This window comes from Lathyrus oleraceus, chromosome 7 (genome assembly GCF_024323335.1).
Source record: "Lathyrus oleraceus cultivar Zhongwan6 chromosome 7, CAAS_Psat_ZW6_1.0, whole genome shotgun sequence".
In the NCBI taxonomy this organism is placed as follows: Eukaryota; Viridiplantae; Streptophyta; class Magnoliopsida; order Fabales; family Fabaceae; genus Lathyrus; species Lathyrus oleraceus.
The window spans coordinates 195,949,124-195,966,173 of record NC_066585.1 but is presented as its reverse complement, the minus strand read 5'-3'; the positions used below and the strand labels follow the sequence as shown (position 1 = coordinate 195,966,173).

The window sequence follows — 17,050 nt, the reverse complement described above, 5'->3', positions numbered from 1 at the left end:
CTCACTATTCGTTTATGACATGTGTGCACTTCAATAGAGTGAAACCTCTTGTTAATTTTGGACTTCCAGAGGACACCACATGGCTCCCTCTTTTGAGATTCAAATTGAATAATATGTTGTCTGACACTAAGAACAGAGTAATACCGAGTTTTGAGTAATATGTTGATTGAGTAAGACTGGGTTTTTTGCACCATATATTGGCATTGATGAAAAGATGAAATACAACCATATTGAGTTAAAGACAGATGAAAGGTTTTCTACCGCCTCCACGTGATGCGTATGCAGATGATGGAAGTCATTATGGATAATCTCACGGGTTTGATAAACTCAGATGGTGAGGTTTATGCTTTGGCATTGCAAGCAACACACATAGCCTGTGGGGGATCTATGTAGACATTATTCTCATTTTTTGTATTATTTGTATATTATGTGTATTATTACTCAGACATTTGCACTGTACAATTTATTAGATAATATTTTGTCGCTTTCATTATTTCAAGATAAACATACTTTAACATTTGACATATAACATAACATATGACAATTAAGATAACTTAAGACATGTGATTGCATAACTTAACAAAACAATAATAAATAAATAAACCTAGATACTACTACATGATTATAGACGTTTTAACATCTTGATTATGTCGTCGAAAAATCTAGAGATTGTCACATCAAACTCAATAGATTCCTTTGTTAGTCTATGGTGATATGTTTTCAACATAACCTTTAAATCTTCATCAGTCTTCAAATCAATATGGTTGTATTTCACATTTTCATCCGTATCAATCTATGGTGCACAAAATTATGTCCTACTCACTTTTCTGTTCTCGGTGTCGGGCAACGTATTATTCAATTTGGATCTCAAAAGAGGGAGCACGTGGTGTCCTTCGGAAGCCCAAAATCACAAGAGGTTTCAATCCATTAAAGTACACACATGTCATAAAAGAATAGTGATGCATTCTAATATGTTATTTTTAACAACATACGAGTCCTATTTATACATGTTTGAATTTATTATGGACCACACACAACTGTCAGTGCAATCATAATCATACAAAATTGTCGGAAAAATCTCAACCGTTAAAAATTACATTACCCGATCTTTTAAAATCCCATTAAAAGTTCGATACATGCATGTGATTTTTTAAAAATCAATGACTTTTAAAGTACCAAAATTTTCAAACTTTTGCAAAACAACTGGTGCAACATGATATTTTTTTTTTAAAAGTGATAAACTCTCCCACACATTTTTTTTAAATATGTATAAATACATGCCAAACTTTTTAAATACACTACGAATTTTTTGATTTATATCGAATATTTTATTTGTTCTAATTGTTTTTTCGTGTGTCCATTTTTGTTAAAATAGACAAAAATAATATAGGTATTATTGAAAATGGAAGGTGCCGGTTAAAGTGTGCAGAAAAAATTCTCTAATGCTTGTTTTGACGAGATTTAGTGAAGCTACTACACATTGAAGCTTCTCCCAATATGCACATATTTTTTCAACCCACCTCCAGACCAAGTATTGAAAGAAATTAGACATTGAACTTGCGAAAAATTCTTAGACGAAAACAATCAAATAATTTTACACACAGTTAATTATAACTTTTTTATTAAATACAAAATAAAAATAATTTTTTTCTCTCCTTCATAACCACAATCACCCCTGAATCCAATTAAAAACAAATTTAAATTTACATAAATTTAAAATTTTCTTGTTTCTAAAACTATGAATTTATATACGGTTTTATACAAGTATTTCTCTGAACTTTCTCCCAATACACACTAAATTGTAGCTCCTTTTTAAATTATTGTAATATATTGTATTCTGTTTTTGTATTATAACTCCGTCCTGTTTCACATTTCACAATTTGTCACATTTGTACAAGAAAAATTATGTCAAAGTAATCGTCGGCAATTTTAATTTTTTTTAATAATCCTTTAATTGCTTAATTTTGATTAATTTTACTATTAATATAATTTTTAAAATTTGGATTTTCCTACTTGTGTCCTATTCGGACATATTACGGAATTTAAAAGTAAAATGTATTGAAAATAAAAATTTGTAAATTTTTTAACAAATAGAATATGAATTTTTAACTAAATTTTTTTATTGGTTCATTAATATGTGTTTTAGAGGGCATATTAGCATATTCCATTTAACTTTAGAATTTAATTAATGTTATGCATAACAATTTATAATTACTATTTTTACTTTATATTTTATGATGATGAAAATGCAGCCAATAATCAATACGGTTACTTGGTAAAATCGTAATTTTTTTTGGTATGATATTTTGGTCAAAAATCTTTTGTTACATGATATTTTGGTCCACCGAAAATCTCCAGATCCAATAGGATTTTGAAAGTCACATGCAACCTCTTGCAAGATTCATTGTACATAACTCAAGCATGCAAAAGTGCTAAAAATCAATACATAATCACAACATATACAATGTCCTTTATGGTGAAAGTGCAATAAACGTGACTCGTTCACAGTTTAACAAAACAACAACCAACTAATGAATTTTATGATATTTTAGTATTGATTAACAGAATAACTTAATGTCAATATGTACACTGCATCATTTAACATTAGTAAGCTTTAATGTCACATGTATACAGGAGCCTAACTGTGCATGAAATAAAAAGAATGAAACATTACGAGTATAGTATCAAAACTGGTATTGGAGAATAGACAAAGTACCTTAAAGGCTTATACAACAAATAAAAACATATAACTGTTGCCTCAAAAAAAAAAAAAAGCTAATAGTACAGATCAATTTACAACTCTCATATGAATGTTATAAAGAGAACTACAGCCAGAAAACCAAAAACAACCTTTTTCTGTAGAGGATTGGTATTTAAACTATTCAATATTAATTACATTGAACCTAGTGTACTACAAAAGTTAGGACAGGACATTCAGAAGATTCATGTAAATTTTGGTTTAACCACGGGACCAATACTGTGATGAGCAGGAACAAGCTTGTGAATCCAATGTAGAAGGCCTTTTTTATGATCTTGCCCGCAAGGATTTTGCAGCAGGGTCAATGTTCCATCACGAGCAAGCGAAGATTCAAACTGTTCTAACACCTTAACAACCTGCCAGAACTCGGGCCTTTTGTCCGGATTCAAGGACCAGCATTGCTCAATTAAAGCTCGCATGGCAGGTGGGCAGTTTAGAGGAATAACAGGCCTTGAGTTCTGAATATCACATCACGGGAGTACGAGTATTAGAATTGCATACGTAAACCGTTGCAAATTACTTTCAAGAGAGTGAAAATATAATAATATATACACAAGATGGCTGACAAACTTTACTTTTTATTCAAAATCAGATTGCATAAACTGCTAATAGAAAATGAAATGACATGATTTAATTCCAAAGAAGCATACCTTGTTTACGACAGCAAAAGCAGCCTGGATGGGAGTCATATCCTCATATGGTATTGTACCGGTAAACATCTCCCATAAGATAAGGCCAAAACTATACACATCAACCTTTCTCCCATAGGATTTTCGTCTGATCATCTCTGGTGCCATCCAGCGGTAGGTACCGGGGTCATCAGCAAGTAAGTCGCAGTATGCTTCCTCACAAGCAATACCAAAATCAGCGATTTTAAGGTGAAAGTCTTCATTAATAAGGACATTCTCTGGTTTAAGGTCTCGATGAATGACACCCTGAGAGTGTATATATTCCATTCCATGAGCAATATCCAGAGAAAAGGCAATTAGCTTCTGTAGAGACATGGTTTTTCCTTCCAACTTATGCAAATATGCCCTCAAGGAACCCTCGGATAGATATTCTGTGATAACACAATAAACAGGTGGGTTTCTGCATGCTGCTACGAACTGCATAATCAGATCAAGATATATGAGAAATCACGCATTAAATACCTTCCTTGTTATAGTAAACTTCCTCAACATGAAGTGAAATATGAACTACATAATCAGACCAAAATATACAACAAAGAATGCACAAAATAGCATCCTTATTTTTGCAGCTAGATATTTCAACAAAACTAAAGAATAAAGTCCAATAATTATTACAAAATATTGTATATTATGCCAACCATTTATTTAACAAGAATAACAAATAGCTCTGCACAAAGCTAAAAACTACATTTTAAATGCTTGCGACAATGTTCTTCGATAAAAGTTATGACATGTGTATCCTGTTTTGGCCAACCTTATCATAATTGAGGTTGAAAAAACTTGAAAGCAACATGATAAGACACAAACAAGTAGAGTATTTTATCTATAAAAAACATTCAACAGCAAATAAATAGCTGATACAAAAGACGAGAAAGGGTTGGACTTACCTTAAGAACATTTTGGTGGTGGAGGCGAGATAAAAGCGTGACTTCTGTGATAAATTGCTTCTCTAACTTAGCGGCCAACATTCCATTTTCGTCATCATCTGGTACCCTAATAAGTTTCACAGCAACAGGTTCACCCTCATATTTACCATGGTAAAGCCTACTGTGAGCTCCATAAGCAAACCTAAGACCAATATAGAGCTTACAGAGGTCAACATTCCATTCCTCGGCCGTTTCTACTGCAGTAACCTTTACTCCACCATGTTCAAAATACTTTGTCCATCCAGAGTCCTTCCGGTTCATTGACTTGTCACTGAATTTCTTTGATGCAAAGTACCTAATTGGACTTTTAAGAGGCGACTTAGATCTGGAAACTTGAGAATCCTTGTTCAGTAGTTTCCCCATGATTCTCGTATCCTGTTCTTTCCTCCTACGACCTGGAGTTGAGAACCTCTTCTGCTCATTCTTGGCTTCCTTAAAGGTTTCAGAGAGATAGGTTTCAGGCAAAGGAGACACAGATCTCTGCTTATTTGTTGAAGGATTCTTCTGAACCTTTGAAACCTTAGAAACGACAGGAGGTGCTGATGCTGGTGCTACTGATGTAGAAGCGGATGCTGGTGCTACTGATGTTGAAGCGGATGCTGGTGCTACTGTTGCTGAAGCTGATGCTGGTACTACTGTTGCTGAAGCTGATGCTGGTACTACTGTTGCTGCAGCCGATGCTGCTGATGATATTGATGATACTGTCCTTGAATTCAGACCTGAATTCAGCGCTGCATCTGGCCGAATGATGAAAGAACCTATTCTCGAATAATCCAACCGGTGACAAACTGTGTGAGAGAAATTTGTCCTCCTAACCCAAGAATTACAACCTTCATCCATCTTGATTTATTCCAAAAGCTTAAAAAAAAGACACTTTACTTATCTACTATCTAACGAAAAGACTCAGAACCAAAAAGGTTAATCCTCTGTTCTCAAACAATACTCTTCACAAGTGCTATACTTATTCAGACCCAACAACAAACACTAGGTGGGCACAAATTTTCAATTATAAAAAGTGAAAATCTTCCCACATGAAACATTCAAACCAATCAAAAACAGGCAAGAATGAATTGATCTGAGCTAATAAATCCAATTCCATTTGACGTTAGAACCACTCCAAAAAACCAAAAAAAAAAACCAACAAACATGAAGTGGTGTAGATGCAACAACAATACAAACGTTGTTGTTGTTGTTGCTGTTGATGATTGATGAATGAATCAAAAACTTAACGTTCCGTAACCTCCACAACAAAACCACGTTTTTCTTAACAACAAAGTCAAAGCGCACCTTCCGTAAATCCCTGGAAATCACACAGAAATACTACCAGATTAAACTAATCTATCAAAAAAACAAAAATGTTAACTTCAAAACTAAATCATCAAAACCAATCAATCTAATAACATAATGTTAAACAATTCAAATTGATATGATAATGCAGAAACTGACATGATTGAATCCATTGACTATATTAAATTAATAATCAATTATAATTAATTTAGAGAACAACAAGGCCATTAAAAGTGACATAAAAGAAATAAATAATTAATTAATTACCTGAGAAGTGATGAAGGCTTCAGAGAAGTTGAGAAGTGGAGAGAAAAATCTTAAGCCTAGTAAAAGTTTCAACGGGGAGAGAGAGAGAGAGAGGGAATTAAATTTATATTCTATGGAATTTTGGAATGGGTCAATGAATGTGAAGTGGTACTTGGTCGTATGATACACGCTGGAAATTGTGACCGTAGATTCTTTAATAATGCATATGATGATAAATCGTGAGGTGGGTACATTTGGTGGGAGTAAGAGATTGCGTGGTAGGGTATGGTAGGGTAGGGATTAGGGAATACCAAGTTTATTGATTTTTAATAGGGGAATTGTTTAATGACTCACGATTTGTTTCATTTATTTAGTATCTTTTATTTACCATTTATTTAGAAGAAATAAACATAGAAATTTTTTCTTTTAGTGATACAATTTAAGAAATTAAATATACTACAACTTTATTTTGTATGTTATGCTTTGAATTTTTTTCAAAAGTTTGAAGTTGTTTTTTAATCAAATTTATCAACTTTTAATATTTTTAAAAATATTTTAACATGTACTATGAGATTTAAGATACAAATGAACATAAATAATTAAATATTAATATTTATTTAAATAGATATAAATTATTCATTTATTTTTTTGACGATAATATTTATTTATATTTATATATTAATATAGATAAATTATTAATATTCATAGATTTATAATTTAATAAAAATACTTACTTTAACAAGTGAATTTCACTAAACAAGATAACGTAATTTTAAACTATCATCTATTAAAATTTATTATTAATTAATCATGTTATGTTATATAATTAATTTAGAATATACTTATAATTTAATAAATATATATTATTTATTAAATGACAATCAATATATATATATATATATATATATATATATATATATATATATATATATATATATTATATATATATATATATATATATATATATATATATATATATATATATATATATATATATATAGAAAATAATGCAAAGTGAAAACAAGTCAAATCATTGCTATGACTTTAAAGATTAGTCAAAAAATTTATAACGACCAAGTCTAAGTTAGATCCATTAATACTTTTTAAAGTCTTTAACTTTTTTTTTTTTAAAGTCCTTAGTTAAGTTAAGAAGACCGTGGTATTTTTCAAAACCTATTTAATCTATAAAAGAACCCGAAAGATAAATCATCAAAATAAGTTTTCTCATTTATATCAACCTATTTAAATTTAAATTAACTATTAAAGGAGAGTTTGAGTCTCTCGGCTTAAAATACTATTTAAATTTAAATTTTATTATTAAATTTAATATTTTTATATCATTTGATCTTGATTATATATATATATATATATATATATATATATATATATATATATATATATATATATATATATATATATATATATATATATATATATATATATATATATATATATATATATATAGATAGATAGATAGATAGATAGATAGATAGATAGATAGATAGATAGATAGATAGATAGATAGATATATGAATTTAATTGATATACACTGACAGTGTAAATTTATTTTACACTGTCAGTCAATCTCAACCATTGATTTATTTAAAATATTTGACTTTTATTTTAATCATTTAAAAAGCAATCCAAACGGATGATTGTGATGCATTGACACTGTAAAACTTTTTACACTGACAGTGCATACCAATTAATATCTCTCTCTCTCTCTCTCTCTCTCTCTCTCTCTCTCTCTCTCTCTCTCTCTCTCTCTCTCTCTCTCTCTCTCTCTCTCTCTCTCTCTCTCTCTCTCTCTATATATATATATATATATATATATATATATATATATATATATATATATATATATATATATATATATATAACCGAAACAATTTAGTGACTATTTTTATTTTAAAAATAAGGTCTTTAATAATAATAGGTTTTTTATATAAAAAAGTTAATTATTAATAAATAAATATTGAACAATTTAATATTTTAATAATAAGGGTCTTCGTAATGATATTTTTTGTATGAATAAAACAATTAAAATCATAAATCTTAAGTAACACTAATCTTGAGAAAAAGTCGGCAACCGATTCATCTTCTCTTATCTTTATCTCAAACTGTTTTCTTAGCGGTCGTAATTTCACCCTCTTCAATTTTTCATCTCCTCCCTACAAGTTCTTTAACTTGTCCCACACTTATTTGGATGTTTCTTTTTCAATGATCTTCTCGAACACATTAGGATCCACACATTGATGAATCAAGAAAAGAACTTTTCCATCTTTTTTCTTTCGTTCCTTGTGCGCAGTCTTCTGAATATCATTTGCATTCACTTCAAATGTAGGTACTCCATCACACACGATTTCAACCACATCTTGAAATATGAAGATGACCTTCATCTGCACAATCAATCTCTTGTAGTTCTTACCTTTGAAAACAGTAGATTCATTGGTAATTGCATTGATATTGTGTTACCGTTTGCCATTACAGATTCTCTCTGAATCGCAATCGGACTCATTGATACTAATTTGTTGGAACAAAAAATAACTCTAGGGTTGAGAAAGAGAGAAAAAAGTGAAAAGTTTCTTGAGTAACATGGTGTTAAAATTTCAATTCAAATTATTATTCATAAGGGTGTATTACAAACAATAATATTCACAATCATCGAATAATATAATTAGTAGTATTAATAATACACATTCATAAATATCAAGATCTGACTGAAAAAATATAGAGGAAAAAGAAGAAAAAAGGGAGAAATCGACATTTACTAATATTTCCATGCAATTTTCAACTTCTATTATTGCCTATATTTTCTTTCCCTGATTCTTCGAAATCACGAAAGCTTCTCCTTTATATTTGTTCTTGATAGGTTTCCTAAAAGAGAGTTAAGAAAAAGAGATAAAAGAGATCTAATCCATTCTAAAAAATTTAAATAAAAGCCGTAAATAAATAAAAAATTGACATTCAAAAGAAACTTTTTATAGTGTTCATAATCTTCTATCCATCAAGTTTTGAACTTTTCGTCACTGTAACATATCTATAGTGTCCAGAAAATATGGATTTTGTTATGAACATAAAAGATACCAAAACAAGATCTGTGGTTTCCAGAAAAATATCTACAAATGATAATAGATCTGATAAATTTTTGGATTTCATAGCATATCTGGTAAATTTATGGGTTTTGTAACATAAATATTTAAGAAAGTCACATCCTAAAATTATTAACGACAGTTTACGTTTTCACTTATATTGTCAATATTGTTTTAATACCCGTTTCCGTTTCGTATATGTATATCTATCAAGAACATAAAAAAATATTTGAGTTTGGTTACGGATCTAACTGCAACAAATTTGAAAATGGGTTGGAGAGTTAGAGTGTAGCACCGAAATATTATATGAAATTATTGAAATGAAAGGATAATTTTGGAACTTTTATGTTGATTAAGCTTTTAGGATAGATATAGTTAAACTTATATATATATATATATATATATATATATATATATATATATATATATATATATATATATATATATATATATATATGTATATATAAAATTTAATTATAAAAGGAAAAGATAGTGATATGTTCTAATGTTTGGACAATGGATGACTACATCCTTCAACAAGAGGAAAACATATATTCCAAATCCTAACTCTGAAAGAGGAAGGAAAGTTGGGGTCTAGAGTTAAGCAGAATAAGAGTACTATGGTTACTAGTACTACTCTAAGATTGTGTTGAATGATGACCTGGTTCAACAAAAATAGTGTTTAAGATTGATTATCATCAACAAGAACATAGTTGGAATCAAAAGTTGTTTAGAAGTCACACTAAGGTATGTATAAACTCTTTCTTTTTATCTAGACATATTTTGTGAATGAGATATTATTTACTTTAGTCTATGTATCTATCTTATTGATGCATATCTATCTTAAGTAATATGTCTACATAAGAACTTTTAGAATAAGTGGAAAATATTTTAATTGTGGCCTTGTTCTTATTCTTCATTCAAAACCAAATATTTTTTAGCTCAAAATTTTTGATCAGAAAAGTGTTGATGTTCAAGTCAATTCTTTAATGAGTTTTTTTACTTGTCTTACCCTTTATCTTTTAAAGACTTAATTCTTCTCTAAAAAAGAGTTTATGATCTTATTTAAAAAGTTTGACTTTGAATATAGAGTATCAAAGACTACTGTTGATCAGAAGTAACTTCATCAAAGTCTTGAAAAGTCTATGATGACACGTGGCCTCTGAAAAGCATCAGACTTTTGAGATTTAGAAAAAAAGAATAAGGGTTACTTGTAACTTTTTAAATGAAATTCTTTTAAAAAATTCATCTGTCTAAAAATTATATGCTAGTTGTGAAGTTATTTGGGCTGAATCTGTAGAGTAGTAATGTTTTGCTCCTTGGATTATCCGAGACCTCTTTCTCTTGTCATTTCTTACTTTTTATTTGTACTTATTCATCTTACTTGTTGGTTTTCCAAAATATTTTATGTGATTTTTCTTTTCAAAATCTAACTGTCTTAAATCTTTTTCTCTCTTGGTTATGCCTTTTTATCCCCTATTTAAACTGATCCTCCTCAATCTAAGTCTTTCATTCTAGTTTTACAATCTGTCTCTCAAACCTGGTTGACACAGTTGTGCAACCTTGCCCTAGTTTTCTAAAATCTCCCATCTCTCGCTTCTGTTCTAATCTAAGATGACTTCTAGCTCAAACCTTGGTGTAAAAAACCAACTGGAGAACATCAATGAAAGACTAGTTCTTCTTGAAGAATTGGGAGTCTTTGGCTATGAACTTCTGCTTCTCCTTCACTCAGGCATAAGAGTGAAATTTCATCAAGTAATTCTCAACCTTCTGAAGATAACATTGCTTCTCCTTGAGAGAAAGCTGTTATTCATTCCTTCTAAACGAGTTCTAGGTGAACTTTTCTCTCTGCAAGGAACGATTATAAATCTGGATGAAGTTTCATTTAACCCAGGGCTGAAAAGTTGATGGTGAAGATCATGTTGTTTTGTAAGAACGGTCCAGCTCCCTCTTCCTCCACTAAAGCTTTGGCAGTCTTCATAACCTGCCTTAGTTTTTCTTTTTTATTTCTTTCCCTTGTCTCTAACTCTTTCCATATCCTGTAATAATTGTATCTCTTGAGATCTAATGCTCCGTGTAAGCTATTGTATCAAAAGAGTATTTTTGTTTCAAGACTGGATCATTCTTGTTTTTCATGTTTTGAGTATTCCTTTGTAACTTTATTTTTTCTTAAGACTTGTATGTTCGGATTCTTAGTTTAATTTTATGTATTATTTCTTAGCTTTTGATTGTATAACCAACCAATTTTTATGGTTAGTTGAATGTGTCAAATAAATCATGAAAAATAAATATCAAGTTAAGAATGTTGTGTTTTCTTTCTGAACTTTGAACTTCTTAATCAATTCACATTAAAGGAGATAATTATGATTAAGAGAATGATATGCAAAAAGGAAAAAATAGCTTCATTAAGCTAAAGGAATGATTATAAAAATATGCTTATGACATTAATCCTAATCATCTATAGGTCTCTAAGCATAGAAAAAGTTTTCCAAATCTAAATTCAATTCCTCTTCTTCATCTGAATCGAAATGAATCACCTATCTTAATCTTATTCTTCTCTTGGACTTCTCCTTCTTCCTACCAATCTTCTTCTATGGCTTCAGTGCCTAAGGATGAGAGGTTGAAGGAATTCCTTCAGATGGTATGACCTTTTGAACATAAGTTTCCCCAGAGACTACATGAGCCTCTGAAACAATGGGAGTAGTAGATTGTTCAGAAGTTGTATTCATCTTGAAACAGAAGTATATTTAGTCAATGAGGATTTGCATTTTGCATTGAAGGTGTGCTTATATAACAATTTTTCTGAAAGATCAAACACTTTCCGTGTTTAAGTTTCTGATCTTTGAAATTCTCAAGGCCAATCACTAATTAAGCATGCCATACTGAATCATAATTACTCCTTAGAAACTAAAACGGTGGTGATTTATCATAAAAAGTAAAAAAATTCTTTCAGATACTTGAAAAAAGCTTTAATTTGTTTTAAATTGTCTTCTTCTGGAAAAATGTTTTAATGCTTTAAATGTTTTTAATATTTCAATGTTTTCCACTCTTTCAAAATTTTATGCATTTAAACTGTTTTAAATTTCATTTTATTTTTCTCAGTTTTATTATTCTTCTCTTTCTCTTCAAATCTTTTTGATAATGACAAAGAGGGAGAAAATGCATAGAGTATTTAAGAAGAGTCTAAAGCATCAGAATTATAACAAAGTAGTTTATGCCAAAATAGCTTATGAGTTATAAGTTTTATGTTATTTATATTTTTGAGTAATTTATCTTATTGAGCTTAAATCACTAATTTGATTAAGAAAGACATAACTTAAGGAAATCTTAGAAAGCTTACCTTAATGAACTGTCAAACTAAAGGAAGAGCTTACACACCTCAACCTAAGGTCTGTCAAACTCAGGGGGAGCTTACAAACCTCAGACCCTGATGTTAGAATTTGTTGATTAAAATTATATGATTCAATTAACATTGATAAGGAGCTAAGGGGAGCTTACAAACCTCGTCTTAAATGGACTATTAGACTTAAGGGGAGCTTAGAAACCTTACTTTAATGGACTGTCTAACTTAGAGGGAGTTTACAAACCTTAGACTCTGATGTTAGAATACGTTAATTAAATCATCAACCATTGTTCTTAAGTACATTTGTTTTTCATCATAAAAAAGGGGGAGATTGTTGGAACAAGATTTATGCACGCCCTTAAAAGGTTTTGATGATAACAAAGTATTTAAAGAACAATAGAGTTTACTAATGTTTGTGCAAGTGTCCAATATCAAAAGACATTAGCCTTGATATAAATCAAGTTAATCACTTAGAAGAAACATTAAAGAGAAGCAAATCGGTTATAAATTTGAAGGATCAGAACCAAAACCTTAAGACTCTGAAGAGTCAAATCAAGTCTTTCAGATGGTCAACCTTATTCAAATATCAACAAGGTTTTGAAGATTGGAGTAGTTTAAAGCAAGCAGGCTCTATCATAAGAAATTACTCTACAACTTCTAAACAAGCTTCATCAGCAGTTCTGAAGATTCTGCTTTAAAGGATTATTGTCTATATCTAGTCAACATCTCTAAAAGTGTTCATCCAGATTAGTTCTGATCAAGATTTTGATATAAGGCAAGCTCAGAACATTTGAACCTAAGACTCTGAAGTCTCATTTCATCCAGGTTCTAAAGACATACTTTAAATTTCTATCATGCTTTAACTAATTCTATAAAAAAAACCTCTAACCCAGGAAGTTAAGTATAAAGATAACAATGACTCAGATGAAGCTTCAACAAACGTCTACAAGGAGTCCCTAGTCAGAAGTTATTTAAATAAGATCATGTGACAATGGTACACTACTTTATATGAAATCAAGAAAAGTAACATTGTCAGGATCTTATCTCTCCAACTATTTTGAACTCTACTCTACTCCTCCCAACGTCTTTATTCTAGCTGAGTTTATAGTAAACTTCATGTGTTATAGCTAAAGACCTTTAATGACTACTTGTACCATGGGTAGTATCAATCTTCAAGGGATCTATTTGCAACATCTATATAAGAAGAAGATTGGAAAAATTCAAAGTGGTTCTGACTAAGAATGTATGGGGTTGAAGAATTTGTGACTGTGTTCGCAAAGCTCTGATACCAGCTCACGAAATGGGTTGAGAGAGAGACTGTGCTACACAGAAAACACGGGTGAAATAAACACACGCAAAATGGAAAGTATAACCACAAGAGTTAAGCGTGTGAGATTAAAGTGAATATGATCAAGAAGATCAACAAAACGGAGAGGCACAAAAAAAAGAAAATTTGTGAATGAAGAGAATAAGATTGAAAACTTCAATCTTCCACACTTAGGAGCAATCAAATTATATTTTACTCAAGAGCTTAAAACTTTTATGTATCTGCTTAACTAAGAAGCACACATATAAAACACAAGGTTAATACCAGACTCTTTTGTTTAGGCAATCTGAAGACTCTAGAAGGTGTGCTCAATGCAAGTTTCTTTCTGTTAGATTGAGCAAAGAAGTCTCTTGTTGAGTGCTTGAGGAAAGAAGTATTATTTTTTATGATTGCGCATTGAAGTATCATGCTTGTCGGCAGAGCAGGAAGCCTATTTCAAGGATTGATTGAGTAGAAATATATTTATGTGGGATTGTGCATGAAGTCATGAATGAGTTGTTCAGGCAATGAAGTGTCTTATTTGAGGGCTTGAGCAGAAGTCTCTTTCTAGTTTGATTGAGAAAATTGTAATATGATTGATTGTAGTGAAAATCTCTTGTGTTCCAAGGGGACTGGACTACTCTCGGTTTAAGAGGAACCAAGATATATTATGTGTCTCTTTATTTAATCCTACATTTATATTCCACTATGCAATAAAATCTGAAGTCGGACTCTGATCTGATTCAATTTCTTACTTGGATCAGAATATGAGGTTGACATCTCAGGTTCTAAACAGATTTAAGAAAAAGAAGTAAATTTCCCCATACACAATTCAACCCCGTCTTGTTGTGTATATTTTTCTCACCTTTAGAGTCAAGAGCAATAGGTAAGGACGAAATGCAATATGCAAATGCTAGAGGAAGCGACTATGATGACATGCTACTCATGGAAAAATACTCAGTCGAATGATAAACAAACTAATATGTGGTACCTGGATTCAGGATGCAATAACCACTTGACTGGTAATAAAATATGGTTTATCAAGTTAGATGAATTATTCAAGAAAATGACCAGATTTGCAGATGGTAGGTATGTCATATCCAGTGGAAAAGGAAATATAGTTGTGGTGAGAAAAGATGGTAAGAACACCAGTATTATTGATGTATTGTGTGTTCATTCGATGATAAGTAATTTGATAAGCATATGCCAATTACTTGACAAAGGGTATAACATGAAGTTGGAAGAAAATATGATAAAGGTGTATAATGGTGAAGGAAGGATGATCCTAGAGGAACCATTGGGAGATAAGAGAATCGTCAAAGTAGATATTGACACAGTTGATCATCAATGTCTTGCTTCGACTGATGTTGAAGACAAGGACTGGCTATGGAATCACATGTATGGACACCTAAACTTCAGAGGTCTAGGTATGCTCAACTAGAAGAAGATGGTGTATGGCTTACCTCAAGTGAAGGAACCAAGTCAAGTGTTTGAGGATTGCTGCAAAGCAAGGCAAGCTAGAAAAGCATCCAAACCTGACTTGCCCATGAAGTCGAGAGAAAAGTTGGAGCTTGTTCACTCTAATGTGACCTTTTAAGGTCAAATTGAATGGAGGTAATTGATATTTCCTAACCTTCATAGATGAATTCACCAGATATATGTGGATTTATCTTATTGAAAGGAAGAGTAAGGTATTCACACAGTTCAAGAAGTTTAAGTTGCATGTCGAGAAACAAAGTGAATGCAAGTTAAAGAAACTAAGAACTAATGATGGAGGTGAATACACCTCTAGAGAATTTGAAAGTTTTTGCAATGAGGAAGGTATAGAACATGAGGTCATTTTACCCTATACACCTCAGCATAATGGAATATCTGAGAGAAGAAATAGAATTATAGTGAACATGACCAGGAGTATGTTAAAAGCTAAAAAAATGCCAAAGAGATTTTAAGGTGAAGCAACTTCGGCAGAAGTATACGTTCTAAACAAATGTCTGACCAAGAAGATAGTCGATAAGACACCTTATGAGGCTTGGATAATACTCAAGCCAAATGTTAGTCATCTTAGAGTATTTGGATTAACATGTTTCAGGCATGTACCTGAATAATTGAGGAATATGCTAGATGGTCGAAGTCAGGCCATGGTGCTCATAGGTTATCATTTGACCGATGTATACAAGATGTATTCACCAAATGATGATAAACTAGTGATTAGTAAGGATGTTTTGGTGGATGAAAGCAAATGGTGGAATTGAACTCAGGGGTCAGTTCGACATGAGCAAGATACAATCATAATTTTGCTTGAAAAGACTAACAAACTAAAGTCACAACCAATAAAAATGAAGAATCACCTGAGTAGAGTATTAGAAGATCGACTATAACAAGAAATGAGTCGACAAGGCTAGCTGGATATGAGTGATATCCAGATCAAGCAATCGATGCAAATGGTGACTTTATAGATGGTCAAATCATAACTAATTGATTTGCATTAAGCCATGAATGATTCAAATTGGTTGGCAGCCATGCAAGAACAACTCATGGAAATCGAAAAGAACAAGACTTGAGAGCTTGTAGAAAATTCAATCAAGAAGCCAATTGATGTGAAGTGGGTCTACAAGTTGAAGATAAGGCCAACTGGTGAAATTACCAAACATAAGACAAGACTGGTGGCAAAAGGTTTTCCTGTAAAAATCTGGTATCGACTTTGAAGAAGTGTATACTCTTGTTGCAAGGCTGAAAACCAACATAATTGTTGTGTCAAATGCAACATACAAAGGATGGAAGATACATCAACTAGATATAAAGTTAGCATTCATGAATGAACCATTGGAATATGAGATCTATGTCAGTCAACCACCAGGATTCAGAATCTAAGGGCAGGAGCAAAAGGTGTACATTTTGAGGAAGGATCTTTATGGTTTGAAGCAAACCCTAAGGACTTGGAATAAGAGAATAAATAACTTCTTGATCGAGGAAAGTTTCACAAAGTATGTTTCAGAACATGAAGTGTATGTCAACAAAGCAAGCAAACTCAATTGAGTCATTATATGCTTGTATATGGATGACTTATTGATTACATGTTCAGATGAAGCCGAAATAAGAGGGGTTAAGTCAAAACTAATGCATGAACTTGAAATGTCCGACATAGGGAAATTGTCATATTTCTTAAGGATTGAGTTTAAAGACACAAGTGAAGGAGTGTTTCTGCACCAGACGAAGTATGCCCAAGATATCTTGAAAAGTTCCACACAAAATTACAAAAAAATCAAAGTTGGACCTACAGTTAACTTTTGATCAAATATTGACTTTTTGTTCAACTAGTTGACCAAAAAGTCAACTAACCTAACTTCCACATTCCTAGTCCTAATTGTGAAAGAATTCTTTAACTTGAATTAACTTTTAATGA

General features: G+C 31.2%; 1 protein-coding gene across 1 annotated transcript; it reads right to left on the bottom strand.

Annotated features, from left to right (window-relative positions):
• Window positions 1-2,679: 2,679 nt before the first annotated feature.
• On the bottom strand, window positions 2,680-6,082 carry LOC127105197 (serine/threonine/tyrosine-protein kinase HT1). Its single transcript, XM_051042363.1, has 4 exons — window positions 5,928-6,082; window positions 4,335-5,673; window positions 3,409-3,864; window positions 2,680-3,216 (listed from the first exon to the last, which is right to left on the bottom strand). Exons 2-4 carry the CDS (start codon window positions 5,211-5,213, stop codon window positions 2,944-2,946), a joined length of 1,608 nt encoding a protein of 535 aa, XP_050898320.1. The 5' UTR covers window positions 5,214-5,673; window positions 5,928-6,082; the 3' UTR covers window positions 2,680-2,943.
• Between the last annotated feature and the right edge of the window lie 10,968 nt (window positions 6,083-17,050).

Bases quoted from the DNA above. Each gene is read 5' to 3' on its own strand.
- LOC127105197 (XM_051042363.1), bottom strand. From the start codon at position 5,213: ATGGATGAAGGTTGTAATTCTTGGGTTAGGAGGACAAATTTCTCTCAC. The intron at 3,865-4,334 runs GTAAGTCCAACC...CTGATTATGCAG, and splicing joins ACCACCAAAATGTTCTTAAG to TTCGTAGCAGCATGCAGAAA. The intron at 3,217-3,408 runs GTATGCTTCTTT...TGTGATATTCAG, and splicing joins CTTTTGCTGTCGTAAACAAG to AACTCAAGGCCTGTTATTCC.